The sequence below is a fragment of the Cyanistes caeruleus genome, chromosome 8, assembly GCF_971803275.1.
Source record: "Cyanistes caeruleus chromosome 8, bCyaCae1.hap1.1, whole genome shotgun sequence".
Taxonomy (NCBI): Eukaryota; Metazoa; Chordata; class Aves; order Passeriformes; family Paridae; genus Cyanistes; species Cyanistes caeruleus.
The window spans coordinates 15,346,882-15,372,259 of record NC_141708.1 but is presented as its reverse complement, the minus strand read 5'-3'; the positions used below and the strand labels follow the sequence as shown (position 1 = coordinate 15,372,259).

At 38.4% G+C, this 25,378-nt stretch overlaps 2 protein-coding genes across 7 annotated transcripts in view; one reads left to right on the top strand and one right to left on the bottom strand.

Annotated features, from left to right (window-relative positions):
• DNTT (DNA nucleotidylexotransferase) overlaps positions 1-25,378 on the top strand; it is a 154,107-nt gene that overhangs the window by 2,725 nt on the left and 126,004 nt on the right. The window contains exon 2 of the mRNA XM_086898965.1: positions 7,535-7,585. The gene's annotated coding sequence lies outside the window, so the exon portion shown is untranslated. The remainder of the gene's footprint in view (positions 1-7,534; positions 7,586-25,378) is intronic.
• Positions 1-25,378, bottom strand: part of BLNK (B cell linker) — a 93,248-nt gene that overhangs the window by 46,150 nt on the left and 21,720 nt on the right. For all 6 annotated transcript variants that reach the window (XM_086898960.1, XM_086898961.1, XM_023929683.2 and 3 more), the window contains exon 3: positions 15,997-16,043. In XM_086898960.1, the coding sequence (XP_086755086.1) occupies positions 15,997-16,043 (47 nt within the window). The remainder of the gene's footprint in view (positions 1-15,996; positions 16,044-25,378) is intronic.

Sequence of the window (25,378 nt, the reverse complement as noted above, 5' to 3'; positions counted from 1 at the left end):
TGTGGGTGGCATCTTGGATATAGTGATGGTTAACAGGAAACTCTCCTCCCCAGCCACAAGGGCTGTTTTAGATAGATGGGGATTTGTTTTGAGAGATGCCTGTGTCACCTCTCTGCTCCCTGGCACATCTGGGGCCAGTGGGGATTGGAGACATGGCCTGGAAGCCTGGGCCAGCTGAGGGATAGAGCCCTGGGGTGTGGGGCATAATGGTGTCCCAGAAGAATGTACCTTGAAATCTTGGATGAGGCATTTTGCAGAGGTGTTCCCACAATACTGGTTCTCTGGAGCATCATCATTGAAGCCTTTTACCTAGATTGTATTTTCTTATCTAATGTTTTAAGAACCCGCATCCACACAGACTGCCACTTCCGTTATTATGTAGATAGGCACTAACTTTATTTTCCTTTATATGGCTGCAAAGGATAGAGAATGAATTCCTGAATAGTTAGGCACTATTACCTAACTCAGGTAGGATTTGCCAGTAAGGTCCCTTGGCAGGGTGGCTTACAGAATATACATGCATTTATATTTTAAATTTTTGATGCTCAAATGCCATTCTAATTTTGAAAAAGGCATTGTACATGCTTGAATAGATTTTCTAAATGCCACTGTCTGTTGCAACATATTTTTTTCTTCCCTGTAAGTGCTGTGGCTCAGTCTGGGTTGGTCTCTCTCATCCTCTCCCAGTCTGACTGCATAATTCTTCATTTAAGCTCATAAATAGATTTTTAAAAGCAACTTCCTCATCATTTGATAAAGAATGTTGATAAAGAAGTTCAGGAACAGAACCTGCTTTTTATCCCCTCTGCTATTTTCTGCTGTTTATTTCCCACCAGCTCTTTCCTTCCACATGCTGCCTCATTTTGGTGGCATGTTCTTGTTTCTGTTTCAGAGCTGTGAGGCCACTGAGGCATGGTCAAAACCAGACTTGCTGAAACAAACTTGGTCACAAAGACTGAGAGAATCCTACCTTCATTTGGTCAAAATTTGCTGTGAATTGCCAGTTATGTCCTGTTTCAGGGCACCAGTTCTGTATATCCTATTGTTAGGATAATTTTTTATTTGAATTTGAATTTCTGAGTTGATAAAAAACTCCTGTAGCATAGAAACAAAGGATCAGATGACTTGCCTAAAGCATTTTAGCTCTTGTTAAGTGATGTCCCTAGATCAGAACAAGCATCCTCATACAGAGCTAATTGTAGAGAAATAATTAAACAAAAATCCAGGGCTTGGCTGCTATCACTGACAAGACGAATGTATTTTCTAGCCTGAAGGTTTTTCTCTGACTCCTTTGATAACTACCTTTTCTTACTTCCACTGAAATCAATGCTCTCTAGTTTAATACCTTCTAGTGCATGGTTTGTATGATGATTTTGGGTTTGTCAGGGGTTCCTGCTGAAGCTACTTAATTTCAATATAATATATCAGCTATGCATATCTTTATTTAAGATTCATAAGTTTTGATGTGAACACATTTTTATGGAGACCATATTTGCCATTGTCTTAATGCAAGTTACAGACTATGACTGTGTGACGTATTAGTCTAGGGAACTAATTAGTCTAGGGAGCCCAGGGGCCTGTTTGAGTTCCTGATCTGGGTTGTCGCCTGAAGCCACATCTTGACTGCAGGTGGGGGGAGGCTCAGTGGTGCAGCAGCATCTACCCTTAACCTCCTCTGCATGGCAAGAAACCCTAGGAATGTGTTTCTTCCCTGGCCGGAGCTCTGGCATGCAGGAGAGATGGGCAATCAAGCTGCAGGAAAGAGTGTGAAAAATCCAAGCTGGGATACAGGTACAGCCTTGGCTCTCAGATGCCATTTCTGAACCTCTAGGTTTCACACAGTCAAAATTAAAAGACAATTTTAAACTCTATCATATAGCATAAACATTTAGCAATGAGAAGCTGAATAAAAAGAACTTCAAGTAGATTAAAATGATTTACAGCAAATCTCTTTAATGTTTATCTTTGATGTTTCAATGAAACAGTGCTGCATCAAAGGATCTCAACCTATGCATGACTATTCAAGAGGAAGCTACAGATTACATTAGTGCTCATAGATTCAGTCTAATGCCTTCAATGTATATAAAACTGCCAAGAAATGTTAAGTGAAGTAAGCAATCAGCTTGATTACCAGGTTTCATTTTTATTCATGACATGACCATATCAGACTTTTTCTCTCAGTCATGTTAGGAAACCCATTTCTTAACCCTTTCTCTATTAACGAAGTTTTCTCTCCAACATTATTAGAGGTGATTGGGCCAATTTTTTTTTCTTAGAAGTACTCAGGAGTGAAGGATGCTACTGTTCTTTATAGAAAAGAATTAATGGAGAGAATTTAATGTACAACCTTCCCTTGCCAAGTGTGTTCTTTGATTTTGACTTCCCTACTTATGGGGAATGTGGAGAATCACAGGATATTGCACAATTTGCTCTTTAAAAGACAGCTTTGTGAGCTTTTACTTGGCTTTTCCTTTAGGAAATCCTGGCAATAGAGCAGCACTATAAGCTCTCCTGAGCAATACATAAAATGATTGATAATTCACTTCAAAATATCTGTCTGCTTTTACTGTCTTGAGGCCATAGTGTTTCACCTAGCTCAGAAGTACTTCTCCCTGCCTGTATCTACAGGCTGTCTTTAATCTCAGATTGATAATTGCTTCAAAGACAGTATGTATTCAAACATGAAGGACTATTTAAAAGATGCATCTACTGCTTGAGCTCTGAGCTACTGGATTGGCACTGAAGAGAGAGCTCCAGCCATAGAAGCACTGTAATGTGAATGTAAATATAACCTGTCAGGAACAGGAATTTGGCTTGATCAGTCTGCGTTCACATGAAAGTTAGGAAATGATTGCCACAGTTCTCTTTTTCACGGCTGTGGAGTGAAAATAGCCCAAACTGGTATCATCTACATCTGCATTGATAGCCAGCCCAAGTACAAACCATGTGAATCTGAACTGGAATATGTAGTCATGGTGCAAATTAAATTTTTTTTCCTAACAGAATGTGCCGTTTGACAGTATTTTGAATGTATTTGATTTCTTCTGCTTTCAGCGTATCTGTAGGAAGATGTGCCAGCAATGGGCTGTGGCAGTGAAGAGTGGAGGGGAAACAGAAAATTAGCAGTAGACAATCACATGCTGCTGTGAGGTTAATGTGCTTGATCATATGGATCTGAATGCAAATTTGTGGTACTTTATACCAGGCCAGAAATGCACTCAAACTCTATTGTTTAAAACTATGTCAATTTAGACATAGTTTTTTGCCCCCTCAATTTCTATTTTGGTTGACACACTGCCTACGTAACTTACTATTCAGCGTCCCATAGCTGGTATTTGGAAAGCATGAGTTTATGGAACATGACTTCTCATGATATTCTCTATATTTGCTACTTAAAGATTGCTACAAACAGGTGAAGCAGTTCTGCTTTTTATTTAATATGATACATCTTTTTTTCTTTCCAACTAATCTATTTAAATGGATTTTTTTCCTTTCCCAGGATGCTTATATGCCATTTTAAACTAGGAAACACTTCTTGTACAGGGAAAGTTACATGTGGCCTGTAGTTGTGTCTTAGGAGATGAGAAGAGGATTCATTTTTGTCCCAAGTATTTTTACATGATACTGATTTTCAGAAGTTTTGGTCTTCTCACTGTGGGTCAAATAGCTCAATGCCACAGTGTTGATTTTGGAAGACTCTTATCAACTGCCTTAGAAGTCTTAAAACTTTAATCCTTTATCATTTTGGATACCAAATGGCATACTCAAAGCTGGTCTTACAGTACTAGTAGTAGGAGATGCATATGAAAATGTAACTCTAAATTTTATTGAATAGGATTTAGGTTTGTCATTAGGCTCACTAGAGGGAACAGGTCATACATGTAGGCATGCACTGCAGGTAAAGATGTGAAAAAGTACATTTAGTAGGATATTTTTATGAAGAGTCTTGTGAGCAAACACATTTTAGCACCTGCTGAGAATATGTGTTTTCTTTCTCTGGGGACTGTGCAAAAAGCTGCACTTCTGCTTTTCTGTTTTACTGTCATCCGTTTCATGTGCATACAGAAAGAAAAAATTTGCTCCTACAGACACACTAATTATTCAGTGTCAAAGCATTTGGGATCAGATTGTCTGACAGGCAGCGACCTGTGCTGGAGCCAGCTGATACCCACAGTGATTCTCGGGAACAGCTCTGCTTGTGCTGCAAATCTGGTCCCCTTCCAGCAGATACAAGTGACTGCAGTGGAGATACTCCTAAGTGGCCAGCTTAATCTCCCTCTGACCCTAACCATGGAAGGGAGGCTGTTCACGGAAGGGACACAGGGTTCTTTGCAGCCTGGCAAGCCATGCTTGTTTCTGACTTTGCTGCAGAGCTTGTATTCCCTGCTCTCCCTCCTCACCCCTTGTTGCAGTAGGATTAAATGGGACAAGTCTGCTTTCCCATCCACCCTCCTGTGGATTTACCCTGAGGTAAATTCTGTTTTTTAAAAAAAACCTGAGATTTTTCACCCTGGGGAGCAGCTTGGGGTATTGGGCCCTGGCATTGAGAATGAGACTCAGGACAGGGAAGGATGAGGGAGAAGCAGTCGTTTGTGTCCTTCCTTTCAGTAGGTGCTTATGAGCATCAGTCAGCATTTAGGCATGGATGGTGAATGGTCTAAATATGTCTGTGTCCCTGCTGATGAAATTGCTCACACAGACAAAAGGCTGCACAAGTTTTTAAAATTTCAAAGTGAAAGAAATGTCTTGAAATAAGGTTATTTTTGTATAATGCCTTCAGTATCTGGAAAATGCTGAAAACCTAAATTTTTAAACTACTTTCCCACCCTGGTCTGTAATACATACAGCCAAAGGGAAAGGGGTTGGTGGGTGTATTCTCACACAGTTTGGTAATCTGACCAGAATTATGCTTCCTGAGCATTTTCCTATTCCTGCTTAAGAACAGGAAAAATAATTTTGTCTGTAGTCTTTTCTGTTTTCATGTGTTTCCATCTGCTTGAGACTGCTCTATCATGTTTCCTGAATAACTGGGATTGGCTGACGCTGTATTCTGGAAGCAGAGATGTTACTGAACAGAAAAAGTTTCAAAAATCTTTCTCACAAAAAATGTAGTGGATTTGAATACCACCTTCCAACACCTCAAAAAACTCCCAGTAAAATGATCAGGGAGATAGGAGACATTCTAAAGAAAGAAAATATTATCTTAATAAGCATCAAGCTACTATTTGAAATAATAGCAAGAGAACATTTTATGACCACAGATAAACTCTTTAATGGAATACTCTCTTCTGTGGAGAAAAATTGTTTAGACTTTTAACTCCAGCCATGAAATTTTTCTGTTGTTTACAGTTGCAAATTTTGTGGATTATTGCTAAGGATATGTTTGCACAGTTGGTAACTTTAATTGCATTAAGACCACAAAATTGTAGCAGATGAATTTGAGTCCAGCACTATATCAGAGAGGGTTATTATTTTTGTAGATCCTAATGTGAAGCATTTATTGCTGTAGTACATCATTTAACAGAGTTACTTTATAAGTTTGTGGTTGTATGATCCTGCATCTTTCCACTCTCAGAGGATATTGGGAGAAAAAGTCTATATTTACTGTCAAACACTGGATTCCAGAACAACTTCCCTTCAGATTTAAAACACAAATGGAAAATACAAAAGTCAGAAATAAAGAAAGAAAATGACAGACGTCTGTAAGGAAAAGTATAAATGTAAATTTGAATATCCATTATACTCCATTGTATTTATTAACAAAACAACAAAAAATTAACAATTTTTTATATAGTGTTCTAATAGAGAACAAGAAGGTCACTGCATTGAGGAAATTAACATCTAAAATATTTTGTTATTGAAGAAAGTTTCTGACTTTCTTTCTCTTCACTGAAGGTGATAGCTGTACAAGATTTTAAATTTCTGGTTATTAGTGAATTTTACCAACATCTGCAGCATAGATTTAGATATTTAATGCCTTTTTCTGTATTGTAGCTATCTGTCTGGGGTTATGTCATACACTTGAAACTGTCCTGTTTGTTTGGTCATGGTATTGAGTCAGGATTATGTTTATAAACAGACTGATGAGTGCAGACTAGTTTGCTATGCACTGTTTGTAATTTGAAACTACTCACAAGGTGTATGTTATTTGTGTAGCTTTTGCTATAAAATGTTCATATTAGTTAACAAATAGGAAGACAATACTGATACAGTAGAGTCTTCCAGGGAGAAGTTATTGGTTTTTAAGGTATCTTTTCCTTGAGTGTTGTGATTTCTTTCGAGCTTAACCTTTCCTTGAGGTCGGTTAACTTTCATCATTCTGTTCACAGGAGAATTGCTCCTTTTATGAAAAAAACTACTCAGAGTATCACGAGGCTTCTAAAGAAATTATAGATTTCTATTATTATTCTCATTCCTGGTGGAACTGATACTACCTGAGTCGAAGTGCACTGTGTAATTTCATTTGTTTCAGGTGGTCTGTGGGGTGCTGCTCCAGCCCAGCAGTGACGTACTGCTCACACACGTGTATGGAGGCACCCACCCGTACCCATTCGCTCGTTCTTCTCTTCCTTGACACTGAGCTTTGAGCTGACCCAGAACTGCTTTGCTTTGAGAAAGCTGATACACAAGGATGTCAGAGTAGAAGGAAATGCTGTGATAGAGGAAGGACAATTTGAGCTTGGTGTAGTATGAGTTCTAAGCCTAAGCCTGGGTGTGTGCTGGAGCTATGCCGTGGGGCTGTGTTTCAAAATGTTCTTGGGGCATTGGTTGTGAATGAGCAACACTTCAAAGCTGCCCAGAAAGTGGTGCTTTCCCAGAAACGGGTGCTCCATCCTGTGGACTCGGCAAGGTACATGACAGGTATAGATGTATACAGATGTGTTGGCTTGTCTTAGGCTGGTTCGGGAGCATTTATGTCTTTAATCCTGATGGATTTATTCCCATTATTCATTGTGATTAGCAGAGGATCTGAAGCGATAGTCATCTTCATGATGGTAGAAAAGTATTGCTAGAAATACATCATCAGTAAGGTCTGTGATCAGAAATTAGCTACATTTGTTACCTTGCAGTGCTTATTTAGCTGCCTTTTCTTGTTTTTAAGGGAAAACCCAATAAATACCAATGCCTGGAGGTATATGATACATAATTAGTACTGCTTTTGGTTAAAAGTGGAAACTGTCAAAATTTTTTGGTTTATCTGTAATTTTGAATAAATCCCTGGAAAGGGACAATCCATCAGAGAATACCTCCAAGACTATACATGTGAATCGTACTTCTGTTTCTTTAAAAATAAAAAATAATATTAAGAAATAATTGACTTTGGAACTCTTTTTCAGAGTGTTTTAAAATCTATCTATTTGTGGGCTATATGTGAACAATATTTGTGCTAGTAATACAAAAGGAATATAGCTGGTAATTCATGTTGACATTCCAAGCAATACAAAGAGTTCTTTTACTTCTGTGTTCTTGAACTGTAGTATCTTAATTAAACCAACAGTATGCATGTGTCTAATATTCTCGTGTATTTCTTCAGGTTATTCCCTGAGCCAGAAGAATGAAATGAGGAACTAATATACTGATAAAGGTAATTAATTATATCAGCCAGATCAGTGATTTAGGAAAGGATTGATTACACTTATGAAATGCATGGTAAGGTATGTTAAGTGAAATGGAAACATATTTTTAGTTTATAGTCTGTATTCTGACAGCTGGGTAAAATAATAAAAAGCCATGAAACTGTGCAGTGAGGAACTAAATAGGAGAAATGACAGAGCTGTGGTAGCAGGTGTCCGTCAAACTCAGTGCCAGAATTGTGAAGAAGAAACTGAGACCTAATGCTTTGTCAAGGGTATCATTTGAGAGCACCTAAAATGTGCAATGGCAGTAGGTAGAGGAGAAAACAGAAAAGCTAGTGTAAGAACTGTTAAATACATAAAATCTCCTTTTGTTTTTCTTCCCAGAATTCTTGGCTATTAGAAACAGGAGATTGTCAGGGTTTGAAAAATCAGGGATGGCTTGTGGAAGAATGAAATAAGATATTTTTAAAGACAGATTAGGTAATACTGTTCCATTTTAATTTTCAGCAGCAGTTTCAGACCAGACCAAAACAGATTTGGACAGGGAGACTGACCTGCCTCCCTGCTATGGAGAATTTCCTTTAATCCCTCTGTTCTCCAAGAGCTTGATAAAATAACCTGCAAGATGTGGTCTGAGTAGTCCTGAACCGTAGCATCCTGCTGGAAAGCTGCTGTTAACTGTGGCAAAAGACTGGCCATAGTCTGCCCTGAAAATAGTTCTCCTCTTCAAGAATTCAGAGCATACCTGAATTTTATTTCTAAGAATTACAAACACCAAGACTGTAAAGTCAAAGTGTGTTTATACTGTATTTGGAGGGAGCATGGTGCTGGAGCTGGTGACAGCTGAGCAGTCTCTGGAGCAAGATGTAGCAGAGCTACAACTTGAAACAAGACATTTCTGGTCTGTGCACCATCCATTAGAGCAGTGTTCCTGCTTCTGGCAGCTGAGCATCTCCTGTGCTTGATGGTATCTCCTCAGTCCCTATACTGCACTCTCTGCAAGCATACAGGTGCTCTGAAGCACTGAAAATGAGAAAGCCAGCATGAAGATGCTCGTGACTCATAATTTGATAAATATGTATATTATGATACTGTCTGTATTTAGGTGGTTACAGGTGATCTATCCAGAGAGGCTCTCCGATACCTCGAGTCATGTGGTGATGAGTGTCAGTACATCTGCATGCAGCTATGCACTGTGCTGCCATGTCAGTGTCTGTGATGTTACTAAGGTGATCCTACATTCCTCCCATTGCTTGCTCTTGGAAAGGGACTTTATAAGAAAGGTGCTAGTAAAAAGGTTATTATTTGCATGCTGAACATAATTTCTACATTTTTTTGCGGGGGCAAATCTTTGAAATATATATTTTTGGCAAAGTTAATTCTATGGGTTTCAGACAGTTGGGTTTCAGGTCTTGAATTCTGTTGCACAAGGGGCTGCTGTGGCATTCTTACCAAGTGCACTTCATGTTTTCCAGCCCAGCTGCACTGAGAAGCCTCCTCTGAAGCTGTTTCAAATGTCTGGTTGCTGCAGCCCCAACTGTCTGGCTTGCAGCTGCATCTGACCCTCCTGCTATGGTCCCTTAACTTCTTGCAGCTCGTCTTGTAACTTCTCTACTTTGCTTGTCTTGATGGCCTCATTTTTAAGTACTGCAGTTCTCATTGTTTAGTATCATCTGAACCTGTTCTTTTCTCATTTCTGAACTGAATAAAGCTTACATGATTTGGTTTTATACTTTCTTCCACTATCTTAGAAATAGTGAATAGACCAGGTGACATCACAGCATAAACACATGAACTAATGAATGAAGCTCTCCACATCCTTATACAAAAGCAAAAGAGGTTGTGTTTTCACTTGTTTTACAGAAGCTAGTCTAAAGCAAGAAGAATGAAATGTCCCTCCTACAAAGAGCATAAATATATGTTGATAACACACTGTAAATGAAGTGATATATTTCTTCCAAAAACTGAGAGGACTCTAGTTTGGGCCATTGGAACAGAATGAGTCCAGACATCTGTTCTGTTTTCTGCCCAATGTGTACTTGAGCTGGGGTACATGTGGAATTCTGCTAAAATGAGATTATAAATTAATAGCCCTTCACACTTCATTGCTTGAATGAGCCAAAAGTTATTTTCTTTGGTTTTGAGTCCCAGGTGCAGCACTTTCTGACTAACAGATATGATTCTCTAAAAGGGAAGAAAGACCAGTGAATTGAAACTACAACCTCTTCTCTGTGGTCTGAGTACAGACATGTAATAGAGAAAAGGAAAGCACATCAACTGACAGGGTGGAGGAAAAGGATCCTGTCCAAAAATATGTTGGTGAAGAAGTGGTTTGTGATTTGGACAACAGCTTTCATTTCTGGTCTTTGCTTCTGGCTTTGTGTAGAAGCCTAAGCAGCTCTTTTACATGTCCTAAACAGATGACCCGTTTCTTTGATTTTTGGTACCCAAACTGAATTGCTATGTGACTAATATTCCATTGCTATTTAGGCTATTTAGAGTACTGAAAAAGGGAAAGATTTCTACTTTCACAAAAACTTAGTGACATGAAGCTGAATGTTACAGTCCCTCCCCTGGACCAGCAGGCTGATCCACTCTTGCTCCTCAAAGAGGGTTGATAGATCTCTAGTCTGTCTAACTATTATTAAAAAGTATCTCTGATCTATCTTACTGAAAGTCCCTAAAAATGAGCATAGTTTCAATATTAAAGAAGCACTTATAACTGTTACCCCTGCCCCCTCTCATGACATTCCATAGATGGCTGAGCATGGAGGGGTAGCATGAAAAGTGATTGGGTAAGTTTCACTAATTCTATAATTTTCTAATTCATAAACTGTCCTGAACATTAATGAACATTAATGTTAATATGTAATGGAAAATCATGGGGCTGAAGAAGAGGAGGCTCTGGAGTTTCTGGAGACACTTCTAGACTTGTACTGATTTATATGTGATATATAATACATTATGTACATAGCCCAGCTGAAGCTGCAGCATCTGTGCCTCTGTGCTTTCCTAACTGGGAAAAGGAGGACAAAATGATATTCAGACAGCTTGAAACTGGTTTCCATCATGGCATCAAGGGTGTTGGGAAGATAATTTGTGATTTTCTCTGACATCTTCATACTTTATCAGTTCTTTGGTGACCTCCAGATAATATCAACTGGTATTTAATATGTTTGAGAATGGGATTATTTTCAGTAAGAAGGGACAAAATTAATTAATTTCATTGAAGTTTCCCGATGCAATTTTCAGAAACATGGGAAAAATCCCTCCAATACTGACAATATATCTTAACCCTGAGGCCTTCCTCAAAATTACAATAGTGATAATTCAGTCTAACAGTGGTATGCACATAAAGAAAACCTTTTGTTATGTATTTTTTCTGCTCAGCCCAGGGGCAGGAATATAGTACACAGAACCACAGGAATTAAATACTGCCAAGTTAGTTCCCACTTTAACCACACCTGCAGTACTGTAGCACAGTAACAAATGAACTGCCTCCTCTGCTGTTTGAAAAGCAGGAAGACCCCAGCAAATATCTGCATGTCGGGACTTGTATATTTTGTGCATTTTTGTATATTTTAAACTTTTGAGAGAATTGTTTTGCTACTATTTCTAGAATATTTTTCAAAGACTGATTTACATTCTCCAGTGAATACAGATACCTGTTTTCTCTCTATAACCTCTGCCAAATGTGGTTTCTAGCTACATCTTTATGCTCCTTAGTTGTGAGGTGGCCTGTCCTTATCCCTGAGTGACTGCTGTTATTGCAAAGGTCTCCACTGCTCATGGCAGGATGGAAGAGGCATTGCTGCAGTGCAAGTGTCTGTTGCTTCCTTTCTGCTGCAGAAGTGTAATATTTACTGCTGCTGTAAAATAGGGCAGGATGGCATTGTTTTGCTGAACAAAAATTTCCTAGATCCTCCTGTGAACCTGAGAATATCCAGAATTCATTCTAATTTTCAGGCAGTGGATGCCTATAAGTATTTGATGACTGGGAAGACTTCTCTCATAGACTTTATATGCTAAAAATTACTAGCTAATGCATAAAAATGGGATTTGAGGTAAAATTCAGATACTTTCTTTTTCCTTTGGAATATTTATAATGTCCTATAGAATGTTTCTGTGACACTAGAGTTATGTACTGGAAACCCGTTCTGGTCTCTTTTAGGAATCATTTTTTATTGGGAAGTCTTGCTGTATGAAGAGGTATTTTTTGAATTTCCAACCCTGGCCTTTTGGAGTTTTGGGAATAAGTGGAGATTTTTAGTGGCATTTAAGCTACAACAAAACCTAAAGAAAGCAAGGAACCAAATCTACGTATTTAGATATAAAACTTTCAGCCTGAGTCAGGACTGGTATTTAAAGGATATAGGGTAATAAGAAAACATTATAGTATGTCCCAAGGATATGGGAAAATTTTGCTTACCAGGCATTGGAAGTCATCTACTGCTTTTGTTTTATAGCTCAAAGCTTTCTATGGAGTGGGGAAAATCCAAATGCAGATGGTCTGAACAAGACAAGATTTCTGTGCTGCTGGATATTGCGTAAAGAGACAGCAAAAGCTCTTTGTCATTATTATTTTTTTAGGGAAACGCCTTAGTTGTCATAGAAATCTGTCGTAGCTTAAACCACAAAATCTCATTAATTTTATTAATATTTTTGTTAGGAATTGTCTTTGGTTAAGTGTATGTAAGTTTTGATGTCTGTGTAAAAGCTGAAAAGTGAATTTTCCACATTAAGTTGTTTACCTTCCTAATAAAGAAATAAAAGAAAAAAAGTGAGTAGAGAACAAAAAAGGTGTTAATGTGTAACACTTCTAGTTCTTGCAGTTTGAACTATGCAAGTTCAGACATCTCAAGTAGAACATATCAGCATGAGAAACATACTTTCCTGGTATTAACAGCTCTTACAACTGAGAATTTATTAATATGATTCAGGAAAAGACATTGCCTATTCTTGGAAGGCAAGGATGGAAAATTTCAGTTTGGAGTTCTTAAAATTATAATCAAATCAAGTAAAAAAGATGTTAGAAACTAACCTAGAAATCACTCTTAATTACAGAATACTTACTTGATTTAAGCATAGCTAATTTTTCTGCATATGCTATAAAATCCTGGTGGAATAAAGTAATAAATTTCACAGAAGTGAAAATTGATAGATGTTTATTTCAAGGAAAGGAGATCAAATGCTGCCCACACCATAATTAAACAGAACTTTTAATTATGTGTTCTGCAACTTAGCTCACTTATTACCCAGGATCTTCCATAACTGCGTGTTGCTATATACAAATGGTAAACTCAAGACTTGACACCTCAAACCTGATTTGCAGGTGAGGATTTCTCATTTATTTGGCAATCTGTCACAGCCAGAACAGGCTTCTGAATTTGCATGTGATAGAAAGTACTGATTTTGTGATGAAAGATTTCAGTCCTGATTTTGTAAAGCAGTCCCCGGAGCTCCTGAGCTGAGAGCAAAATTTATTCTGAGTTTGATCTGGGATGAATTTTTAATCACATTAGCTATAAAAGCAGCCTTTTAATTTCATGGTCCCTAGGAAAATGAAACTTAGGTAAGCTGAAAGCATTATGAAAAAACTTCTGCATAAACATCTGATACTGTAAGTCTTGGAATATCTATACTGAGGCGATGGAGCTGTAATTAAATTTTTTTCTTGAGATATGCTTCCAAATTTTGGATGTTTGTAATTGAGTTACAGCCTGTATGCTGGGTTTTGCTGAATACAGTTGTAAATACTGATCTTATTTGCCTGCAAGACAGCATGTTTGGAAAGGCGTTAAGTTCCAGTATTCTCATCTATCTGTGGTATGAGGTTGATTATGGTACCTGCACTCTCTTAAAAAGTGCTCCTGAATGTAGGTGCTGTAGGTGCATGTAGGTGCATGGTGTTCTTCTATATAGCGTTCTCCCTGACATAAATGTCAGCACTGACTAAATGAGCCCGTGGCTCTAATCAGTGGGATGTTTGAAACTGCTCTCATGGGAAGTACCTGGGAAGTGCAGTTGTACTGGCATTCTTGAGAGTGAACTAGTTCAGTGTTTTGGGTGATCTCAGGCTTCCAGGGTGAGAGTTTATCAACTGAGTCTGCTGTGTGGAGTGAAAAATACAATGGGGCTTGGGCAGGAGAAAAGACTTTAAGCAAAGCTCGAGATTTCAACATGCTGTTGGGATTGCTGAAAATGTGTAAACCTGAGAGAGCAGTTTGTTGCACAACCCTGGCAGCTCCAGAGAGGATTTGGACTAGTGACTCAATACTCTGCTGTCCTGTGTTTTAAAGCAGCCTCTCTTACGGTATTGTTTAGCACGTGGGGAAGAAAATCTTTCATTACTGTTTTCAGAGGTAGGGCAAGACACTAGTAGAGACTGCACCTTGGTAATTTCACCTTAATATCCAGTAGTTGCTCAGAAACAACGTAGATAGACCTGTGGCTTTAAGTGTGGGTGGGAACCAGTTCATATGGAGCTGTCATTAGGCTGTCAAGCCAACACTGACGTAGTAAACCCAATAGTATATAGTAAGAGATTTCATGGGAAGTGTAGTGCAAAAAAAGTTTACTTAAGGGTATCAAAACAGAATTACTATGATAAACTCTCCAGATAAATCATTTTGTCTTTTTTGCTCAGATAATTTTTCCCCTTAGAGAACAAGCATGGTACTGCCTAGAGGGAAAAGGGCCTTACATTAAGTTAGTGGAGGTGTTTGGTGCAGAGGGCAGGGAAGCACACCCAAGCATGGCTGCAGATTGCTCCTGGTATCCCTGTCATGAGACGTCCCAGAACGGGGAATAACCATGTGTTCCAGCTCAAAGAGCACTTACAGCCTTATAGATGCAAAATCTTGTGGAAAACAAGAATACCAAGTGTTGAACTAGAATGGGAAAGGCAAAGAGCTTTTGCTGGTGGTCAGAGAACTCCTGCCTAATGAAGCCTCATGAAGAAACTTTCATAAAGGCTGAGACCTGAAGGCCTGGCCACTGCCAGAAGAAACACAGGATTTCATCTTGTCTGGCAATTATTAATTTTCTGTTTATCTATGCTTAGTGTTTTGGTCCATGGGGAATAAATAACCTGCTGCATGAACATACTTGAACAGGTCGGTCGGTCTGAGGTGGATGGATCAATGTAGACTGTCTCCAGTTAAACTGTGAGTGCTAGAAACTCAGGCAGCTTTTGCAATAGCAAGTAGTAAGACGTACGAGTGACAGATTTTAGACTGGAAGTTGGTACTAAGGATATGACATCCACATTGTGAATTTAAGGAATTTTAATGCTCTGGACACAGAATTCATATGGCAAAACACTTTTGTTATTCCAATATACAATTTGAGGATTCAAAGCTTGAATGCTCACATCAGCAGAAGTTCAACTCTTGGCTTCAGTTCAATATAATTGTTTGCCCCAGTATTGCAGTAGATCAGATTTATGTATGTCAGAAACAGAAAATGTATCCTTGGTTGAGTTAATATTAATTCTCTCTACATTTTCTCTCAAAATGATGTCCCATTAGACAAGTGCTTTGCAAGAAAATACTTTGATTTTTTTAAGTCATCTAGTCAATTCTTAAATTAAACCCGGAAGAATATTTACCTATGCTCTCAATGAATTCTTATGAATAGGAATTTTTTGGGTAAAAATGCCTTCAAGTTTATCCAGTTTCATACCAATAGAGTAGAATTCAGAAAACAATTTTAAAATAGATCAATGTTTTCCCAGCTTGTTAGGGAGGGGAAAGCTACATGGAATAATAACAACCATTAGGTGAAGAACAGCAACAAACTATATTAAACTGAAGTCTTCTTGGTTTCATTGGCTAATAGAGAAAATTCTCTAATATTATTTCTGTGTAGTACTACAAGAGAAATAATATATTTGAACATTAAGGATATGTTTTGAAATTAACTTGATTTTTCACAAGTCATATGAAGGCATTTCTCAACTGTTATATTTATATTTGCTTATTCAGTACTATATTTAAATTCTATTTAAATTACTTCAACATAGTACTTTGTTAAACTGATCACTTAAATGAATCCCTAAGTAGCAGATGAACCAATTCTGAAAATTTGATCTCGATTACAATACAAGCAAAGAGCCTTGTGTTCTGGAATAAGTTGAACTTTTACTAATATTATGGTTGGTTGTCCCTTTCTGTTCTGAGGAATAATAACAGCCAGCATCTGTTGCAGAAGACTTTCCTGTCAGCTGATCTGAACCACAGCTCTTGTAAACATTCCAGGATCCTAATCCTGAGGAAGTCCCACCCCCGTCAATTAATGTTAAAGTTCACGTGAGCAGGAGGTTTCAATTCTCGTTTTTCCTGATTTATTAACAGAGCAATGGGCAGAGCAGAAGTGTATTTGTCATTAAGTGGGGAAATGAAAATGATGAGACACTTACGGCTGGTGCATTGTTTTGAATCTGCTCAGCTCATGATCTGCTGCATTCTGAAAAAAAAACAAGTTTTATAGTTTAAATGAGGATCATTTTACTCAAGAGCAATTCAGGAAGTGAAATACATGATATTTTAAAAAGTGAATGAAGGAAAGACCTGAAAAAACAGTTTTTAGTTTTGTAGCTACATGCTTGTCTCATCTTGGTTAATGCTTAACCTTTTGTTATTAGCCTGTTGTAATATTTCTAGAAAGCTGGTAGCACACATTACATTGCTAAACTGGAATTTTACTGGGCATGTGGCAGATTAAATTATGCTGGTTAATGAATCATTCAAGAAGTGATAAGCAAGCCATTTAACATGGTCTCTTCACTACAGAATTTCTTTGCATTTTTTTCACTCAAATCAGAAGATTAGGATAACAATGGCTGAGTGGAAGATACTTGAGCAGTGGCTGGGATATGATTAACCTCATGTTTGTTCTGTTCTTGTTCTAAAGTTCTGCATGACTTCTCAACCCATGAAAAGCTGGTGATGAAAAAGAAATAGAATTTTTTGTGTGCTACCTTGGCACATAAAGTGCCCCTTCTAGTGCTGAACAAGCGAATGCAGGTACTGCAAAGTTTCACCAAATGATTTCAATAGTTTGTGTAGCTCTCTATACCTTTCAGCTCAGTGTGAACAAGGAGTTCATGCAGTATTTTGCTGTTCAAACTAGTGAGCAGCTTGCAGGCAAACGTCTCAAGTCAGAGTTTTAAATTATTCTAAATAAAACCTTTTTTTATCTATGGTTTTTCTTTAGTGCAAAATTTCCAGTAAAGTCTCTGGATTGTACTAAGACCAAGCATGGGATTGCATGTTTTCAGTCCAGAAACATTCTAGTGCTAAAATGCCCCCTTTTTCAGCATAGACTTCAGCAGAGTGTAGGTCAGGCTGAAAACATGTCCATTTAGTAGATGCAATTCTATCCCTCCTATCTATTTTTGTGTTGGGAAGAGCAAATTAATTTGTGTATTTCCTGACACTTCCTAGGCATACCTATAGTGGATGTGAAATCTCTGAAATATAAACTTTCCAGTGAACTCAGGGATATTGAGTTCACTGTGGTATGACTGATATTTGCCCAGATCTATCTGTTTTTTTTCTGAATAATGTCCTAGCCATCAGCCCTAAACCAAACTATTTTGCCTTTTCTCTCACCATCTCATCAGCATGATAGATGGGTTTGTATCAGGCATACAAATGGAGACACTAATAAGTGTACGAGAGAAGACCAAGTGGAGAGCATCCATTCTCAGAGAAAACATATTTCCTCGGTCTATATTTAAATTCCAGTGAATCTCTGCATTTCTTTGACATATTTGTTGTGAAAATACGCCATTTCAGACAGTAAAAAAGCATCTACATTTAATACTTAGCCTGTAATTATACTGTAACAAAAAGCAGATGCATATCTACATGTAGTGGGTGTGGTAAGTAGCAGATGATCCAGCAGATCTAGAAATCACCAAATTCCTGAGGAAATTTAAAACTGTATTGAGCTGTGTGATTGCCATAAGGCCCATCCGGGGTCCTTTGGCTTCATCAGCTGTAGTGGCGACTCACCAAACTGCCTCTGCATAACAATGACCAGCAGGAGTGGGGACATTTCCTCACCTCCTCTTGCACTTTTTAACTAAGAAGAGGAGAAGGAGGCAGCTATGCTTTTTGTTGCAAGGGTTTGATTCTTGTTCACTCCCTTTTCTTTGCAAAACAGAGTATTTAAACATTTACTTGTGTGTGTAAAGATTGCTGGGGTATAATGGCTTGGTGATATCAGAGAAATATCTTGTGTAACTTTCAGTCCTTCCAAGATGCTGTTTGCTGGAATGTGCTGCCTAAGCACAGCTGCCTTTCCACACAGGCAAGTTCTGTGTGTGTGGTCAGATCACTTTTTAAACTTGCTGTGGAGCTTGGTAGAGAAGGAAGCCATGGATCTAAGCAATGCCTTTATTGGGGAATGTTTTATTGAGAGAGTTTTAACCTATTTCTCCTCCCCTGGGACAATTGTCAATGAGGGGATCAAGCTATGTGTCTCACTGAAGTTTGAGATGATTGATACCTATGGGTCCAGCTGAAAGATTTTTTTTTTTTTCCTCTTCTTCAATAAAATGTACTATTGATTGAAACTAAGAGCTGCTGCTGTTCTTTAGCAGCAGAATTCTGGTCCTAGTAATGAATACAAAAATATCTTGCAAACTCAACACTTCTGAAATTACATGGTAGCTTCTGTAAGAAGATGACTAATGCTTCCAGATTTTAATTAACCATTGCTTCTGTTGTTGCTTATGATATACATTGTTAGTGATTCATATTGGCATGAATGGAATAAGTTGCAAGTGAATATGTGTGATAAAGAAGAAGTTAAAGCAGTTTCTTTCCTGGAGGGATTTGACTTGCCAAATACACAATAAGGAAATAAAAGGACAGATTGTTTAGTTTTTTGTTGGTTTTTTTTTTTGTGTGTTTGGTTTGTTGTTTTGTTTGTTTTGTTTTTTATGTTTACAATTTTATATTAGAGCACAATTTAGAAAGCATATTAAAAAAAATCTGTTCTCTTCTAGCCTGGTGTTGATTTCTTCATTTCTACTGGCTGCTTCATTCACCCAGCATCAACTTTCTCACTAACTCACTTACGTAGTTCAGTAGCTCAGAGTAACCAAAATTCCTAGCTTGCAGATCAAGCCAACCAGCTTTGTTCTGCAGATAGCATCCTGGAGCAAGAGAAATGCTGTAGCAGTGCAACTGCTTGAGGTGTGTCCTTTGCTCCTTTACTTGCAGAAGCATGTCTTGGACCAGAGCCTATCCTGCTGTAGCTGATTGCCACCATGGGTGCTGACAAAGGAGATGCCTTGCATCAAAAGCGAAGAGAAGGTACGATCTGTACAGCCTGGGGCTGCAGACACAAGCAGGTTTTGTGAATTTTCGTCTGGAGACCTTCAGACTGGCTCACGCCCAGGGACTGTGCAGTACATGCAGAGGGTCTGGCGTGTCTGAGGTGCTCTGCTTCTGTGCATGTGCTGGCAAGGGAGCAGTGTGGGTGAGGGTGGCTCATGTGCCTCGGCAGGGTGGGATTTAGGGTATTTTGCAGCCCTGGGGATGCCTGGTAGGTGGGTAAGGGATAGTGTGTGGTAGGAAGGCAAAGGGAATGGGGTAAAATGCTGCAACACTACGTGTAGCATAGAGGACATCCTCATCTGCCCCAGGCAGAGCACTTCTCTAAGGAAGGCTCCCAAGTCAGGAACATTGCTGTCAGCAGTCATGTGACTTGATGTGTTTTGGATTCTGTGTTTGCCTTGGAGTTGTTTTGCCACTCTTTCACGGTTACTGAGATTGTGCACAGGGATGATTTCAATGGAATTGCTGCCTAAAAAAAGTTTTCAGATGTCTTTGGAGGAAGTTTTTGATAGAGTTGATTGCATGATACAGTGTTTCCAACTCTGTTTTGAAGTTCTTTGAAGTACATTTTTCCCCTTCCTTACTTTCCAGTCCTTTCTGGTGGGCAAGCACTTCTATAAGATGGTTACGGCTGCAGGTGCAAAGAATGCCTTGAACAATCCAGGAGAGCTGTGAAGGATCAGTAGGAGCTGGAAAATGTCAGATTTTGATGTGAATGAGGGTGAGGGAATGTTTATCATTCCTTTGACATGATAAACAAACATAGTGTGTTGCTAGCTGAACTGTCACTGTCTGGGCAGTACAGCTTCAAGTAAGGTGACAGTCTTGTCATTAACTTCTATAAATTCAGAGCTGCATTCTGTAACATTTCCAGTTCTGAGCATGGGCAGCTCTGGAGATGTTTGTTGGTTTTTGTGCGTGTGTACATATATTTGAATGTAATAATATACAATGAATTTGACTTCCTCCTAATTTTCTTCAGTGATTTTTCTTTGTGGGGAGGGAATAAAGACAGACTTACTTGACAAAAAGCAATTCCATTTTGTTGTGATAAATGCATAATATAGAAGTTCTGTGTTCAGTATGACCAAGTTTATGTTAAGACTAGTTAATGAAAACTTTTCTTAAGAAAAACTCCCGTAAAGAGCCTTTGTATGAGATTAGGAGGAATGTATGGCTACATTTTTGACTTTTGAGAGGCAGAGATTAGAAGTATCAATAAAACTATCTACATTTAGGTGGTCAGTATAAGTAAAAGTCTGAAAAATCATAAAACTGCAATATGTCATATCAGTGATACCCCTTATTAACTGGCATGGCAGCCTATTTGTAATTACTTTGGCATCTCTTAGTAAAAGTGTCCTTATGGAATATAAAAATATCTCTGGGAAATAAAAGTAAGATTTCAGTGCTGGCCTCTAGAGACACAACCTGAGATACAGATTTTTGTCAGTGATATCTGGCAAAAACTGTCAGTGTCTCAGACTGAGAAAATCATGGAATAAATGTATAGTGGATTTTTTTTTTTCTTTAATAAAGGAGAGCTGTGCCCCAAGGGGTTGGGGGAGAAGTGGAATGAAGGTAAATAAAAAGTAAGATACTTAAAATTAAAGGTCAGTTCAGAAAGAATGACATAATTGAGAACTATTTCTGTTGTGAAGGGCGAAATACTATTTTTAAGGAAATTGGCCATTTTAAAGTGTGTAAAACTGACATCTAGTGGTAGTAATAGCACTTTGTGTGCAAAGTGGCTGTACAGTGAGACCAGTTTGCAGAGCAGGTTTACAGATTGTAACTATATTACATACTAAATTTACAACTCTGTACTTTAGCTGGGTGTTACAGGGTACTTCAAACTAAACCTTGCTTCTTTTAGTAATATCTCACTTATATAACGCTGGGTTGTGGGTCATCTTTCTGAATGGCCTTACGCTAGAGGAGAAAAGGTTGAAAAGGGTAAGAGGGTTAAAAAAAAGTAAGGATAAGAGCTACAGAACTTCAGGGTCAACTGGGAAACTGTTTGGCAAATACCAATCTTAGATTTATTACAAATGAACTGGAGAAGTCTGGGCTCAGAGCTGTGATGTGTTTCTCAGGTGTGGCATTACTCACAAATGTAAGCTCCTCTGGGAGGGGAAGCAGAATTTTATGGCCAAAACTGAGATTTCACATGAATTCAGACAAGATGTGGACTCTGAATTGATAAAACATATAGACATGTGCTTAAATTATTCCCATCTTCATTTGCTGAATCATGGTTAATATGCTAATTTTGAATTCACATTTTTACTCAAAGGGCATTAAAAAAATATTTTTCTCTTTTATCTAGCTTATGTTTTTTGTGGCTTTGAAAAAAAAAAATCCCTTGCTAAATCTCTGCATGATTCCTGCCCCACAGAAACTTTAATTTATCTTTGCCTCCAGTGCCATTATATACATAATGTATGAATTGCTAATAACAAGCAAAGATATGCAAAAATGAAGTATCAATTATTTTAAAAATTATTTTTAAAATGTCGCTTAGGGGCACCATACCTACAGTCAAAGGGTGCAATTTAAAATGAACATGGAAAAATATAAAAGCATCATTTAAGTCTAGATAATGAAATGAGAGAGATCAGCAATAGGAGACTGGGTGAAGACATACCTAAAGAAAACCTAAAGGAAGAATGAAAGCAAGAGTGCTTCAGTGAAAGTGTAACTAGAAATGGGGGGAAAAAAAATCATAGATAATTTTCTCTGGGTTTGTGTCAAGATTTGTCAAACTATATTGATCAATTTCTGGTTTTAAGTGTTTATTTTACAGTCTTCTCAATTCATAATAACTGTTGCAAATATTTCAGAGATAAAAAATATTGGTAGCATAATTCTAATTCAACATAGCTCTGTGTAGTTTCAAGGCTGCAGTGAATCATATGCTGCCTCTATCATTCCATTTCTGTTACTTTCAAAACATGGTGAATCATATTTGTTGAACACAAATGTTGACATTCTGCAATGAGACTTGAGTCACAGTTATAGAGGTGGTATATGAAACAGCAGCTGTCATTTCAGATAGGCGAGCCTGGTGCTTTAGTGGGAAAACAGAGCTGAGCAGCAATCCTGTTTGCTGCAGAGCTGCTCTCTAAGGACGAGATTAGTTGTTAACAGTTGTGCCAGCCAGAGCTGAGAGATTCAATCTTGTCTGTCCTGAACTGGTAATCCAGTGCAGGTGCTTAACAGTTCTAATCAGCTTTTGACCTTTTGGGCCTTGAGTGGGAGCAGTTGCAATGACATGAGGCCAATTGCTATGTGCAGAGTCTCTCTGACTTTGTCTGCACTCCCTGGGGCTTCTTCTTATCTCTTGGACACCGATGCCTTTCCAAAGTTGTGGAAGCATAAGTCATGCTAGTAGCACTAGAATTGTTAATATACATGAGATCTCTAAGATTTCAGAGCAGCTGTCTCTGCATTTGGTTTACATAAAACCTTGCATAGTACCAATGGAGCTGTGTTGCTGGCAGTGGCGGTAGCAAGGGAATATATTCACGGTGTGCCACTGCTGGGGATGGGTTTCTTGGTATGCTATGGATTTGTCATCCATCATGGAATGCTGCTGTTACTTTGTCCTCAGACATGCTTTTAACTAAAAAACTGCTAGTCTAATATTGTGTTACTTAGAGCTGTGTTCAATATGTAATGCGAGTTTGAGATCTAGATGCTTCCCTTGCTGGAAGGAACAGTAGAGTACTTTACATTCTTCAGGGCAGCTGGAATTACTTTATTATATTGATGGAGATCTGTCTATAGTATTGCTGCTCTAACACTTCTAATTAAAACCAAGGGGTTTTTGGAATTATTTGATAAAGTTTAATATCCATTGAGCTGTATGGTTCTGAGGATTCTGTACTGCCTCACCACACTTTTTTAGCTACTGAGATGCTATAAACCTGTTTTTGTCATGACTGAAAGATGTTTTCTTTCAATAGCAGCACAGTGAACCCCTGTGGTTTGCATTGTTCTGAGGTAACTGCCTATTGCAATAGTGCCATCTCACATTAAGAGCTCAGGGAAACATTAAACTATTTGACCCTTTATTCTTATATGTGCTATGAGTGGGTTCACCTCTGATTTATTTGTTTATGACCTAGGGTTTCTAACCTATTGTATACTCCAGGAGCTGTTTGCTCATACTTGACTGTCCAAGACTTTTTGAACCTGTTTTACTCAATCTCACATGTGTAAGGAATGGTCTTCTCCTTGAAAGCTGGCTGCAGAAAGAGCCTTGTTCTAAGATGGTCAGTAAGGATTGATTTGCAATATAAATCTGTTTATATAGTGCATACAATGGGAAAGGTTGTGCTATTTTTCCTAGAACATGTCGTCTCCATTAGTTGTAGGGTGAAGTGTTGGAGAGATGAGAGGTTTCCAAGGTTCTTCCAAAAATTATACTGTCTTCCTCACTGACAGTGTAACGTTCTGTGAGCCAAGCTCTTTCTGTATTTGCATGTCCTTATTGAAAGGACGTTTACTGGAACAATAAATAAAACCATTTCCCATATCTGTGTAGTAATGCACCAATATATGCTTAAGCAAATTGAGTTTTAGTGTTTGAAAGAGGAAGGAAATTACCACATATAGAAATAACTGTGACCACCAGAAATTCAGCCTCAGCAAAAAAGCAGCAGAGCCTCTGCTGATGTAGGCTGTGAGATTAGGAAGCCTGATTTCTTTTTATGAGAAAAGAAAATTAGAAAGGGCCAGCTGAAATTCTTCTAGTGCAACCACTTATCTCTCTAAAAATGCTTCATCAATTAAAACAAGTTGTTTTTCAAGGCTTCTTTCACTTCATTGATGATTAAGACTCTATAAACAAATTTGGTTAAGTTGAATTGAATCAATTAATTTTCAAATTTTTCAATATAAGGTAAAAGACCCAAATGAGGCATGTAAGCATTACTGCCTTAGTGGTTCCGACACACTTTATTTTTACTTTTATGGAAAGTTTGCAACTATTCTTTCTGAATCAGAGGAAAGGGAAATATTGAAGTGTCAAAAGTTCCATTTTTGGCCACATCTAAGAATTAAGACCAAGAAAATATTTCTAGTCTGTAGTCAAAATGCCAGTCACCTGAGAACAGGACGTGCTGCAGAAATGTCCTCAGTATGGAGTCTGCATAGAAGCAGACCTGATGCTTTAAGAACTGACTTTTCCTCAGGACTCAGCCCAAGATGTGAGTGCAAAATGCTGTTGACCCAGTTCAATGGTGACATATAGCAGAATTGACACTGTCAGCTTCTGTTAATAATCTTGGCTTTGTCAGGGCTGAACCAGGTCTGAGGCCAGCTGCTGCTTCCAGCTACCTGAGTCCTGTTCCAGTAACTGCATGCAGGTGATTTGAGTCGAGTGGTGCCCTTCTGTGTCTAGCTTATGCTGTGGAAACAAAGACTGTCCCTTGGCTGTGTGATCATGCACAGTTCCTTTCTGGTTCATCTTTCCTATTGAAACAACCTGAATTTGCTATTTGGTATTTCCTTAAGTGAGCAGACATCTCTGCAGGTATGAAAAAGTCCCTTCAGTTCATGTAATTTGTTTACTAAGGGAATGGGAGGAGGCAAGAGCTAAAATGGTTTTGGTGGTGGTGTTTTCAGTATTTGAATACTGAGTTAGTAGGAAGAGTAATGTCTGTAAACAGCAGCTGAGGCTGGTTGGTGCAAGATGCTCTGTGCATTGCACTGAAATACAAACCTCAGTGTTCTGGCTACTGACTGTTTCCATCCTGCTCTCATGAGGGACACCGAAAATGACAACAGGAAATAGCATATCAGGAATCAATTCTCAGGTCCCTGGTAGCTGAGACTGGCAAGGACTCTTTTTTCTTAGGGAAAGTTTAGTCATAATTTTAGTTAACTGCTGCTATACAAGCCAAGTAACTAAATACAGGCGCTGCCCAGGTGTGTCAGGCTGTCGGGAACTGTTGGGAACAGAAAGAGGGTGACTTTGGACCTTCAGCTCTCCCCTGCTGGCCAGGGGCCTGGGAACAGTGCAGATGTGCTCCTTGCTGACACTGCCTGCAGAATCAGCTGCCTTCTGCTTTTCTGCATCTAGATAAAAACAACTAGAAAAAGAAGTTCTGGGAAACAGCTGAGGCCAAAAAAAGCTGTAGAAAAGGAGTATGAGAAACATCTTACCTCTCAGAGCAAACACTATGACAGAAGCTGTCAGCAACAGTTAAGCTCTAACAGCAGTCTTAAAAGCAAAACCTATATATTCTTGAAAGATTAAGAAAGAACATCTGCATAATAGTAAGCACATTACATTTCATCAAGGGAACTAGAAGTAGCAAATCTTAATTATAAGAATAAATACTCTTACTGAACCAGGAAACCAAATGTGGCTTAGTACATGCCTGTCAACCCTAAACACTTTAATGGCTGGCTATCTTCTCTTTGGAAATAAACCACCTCATA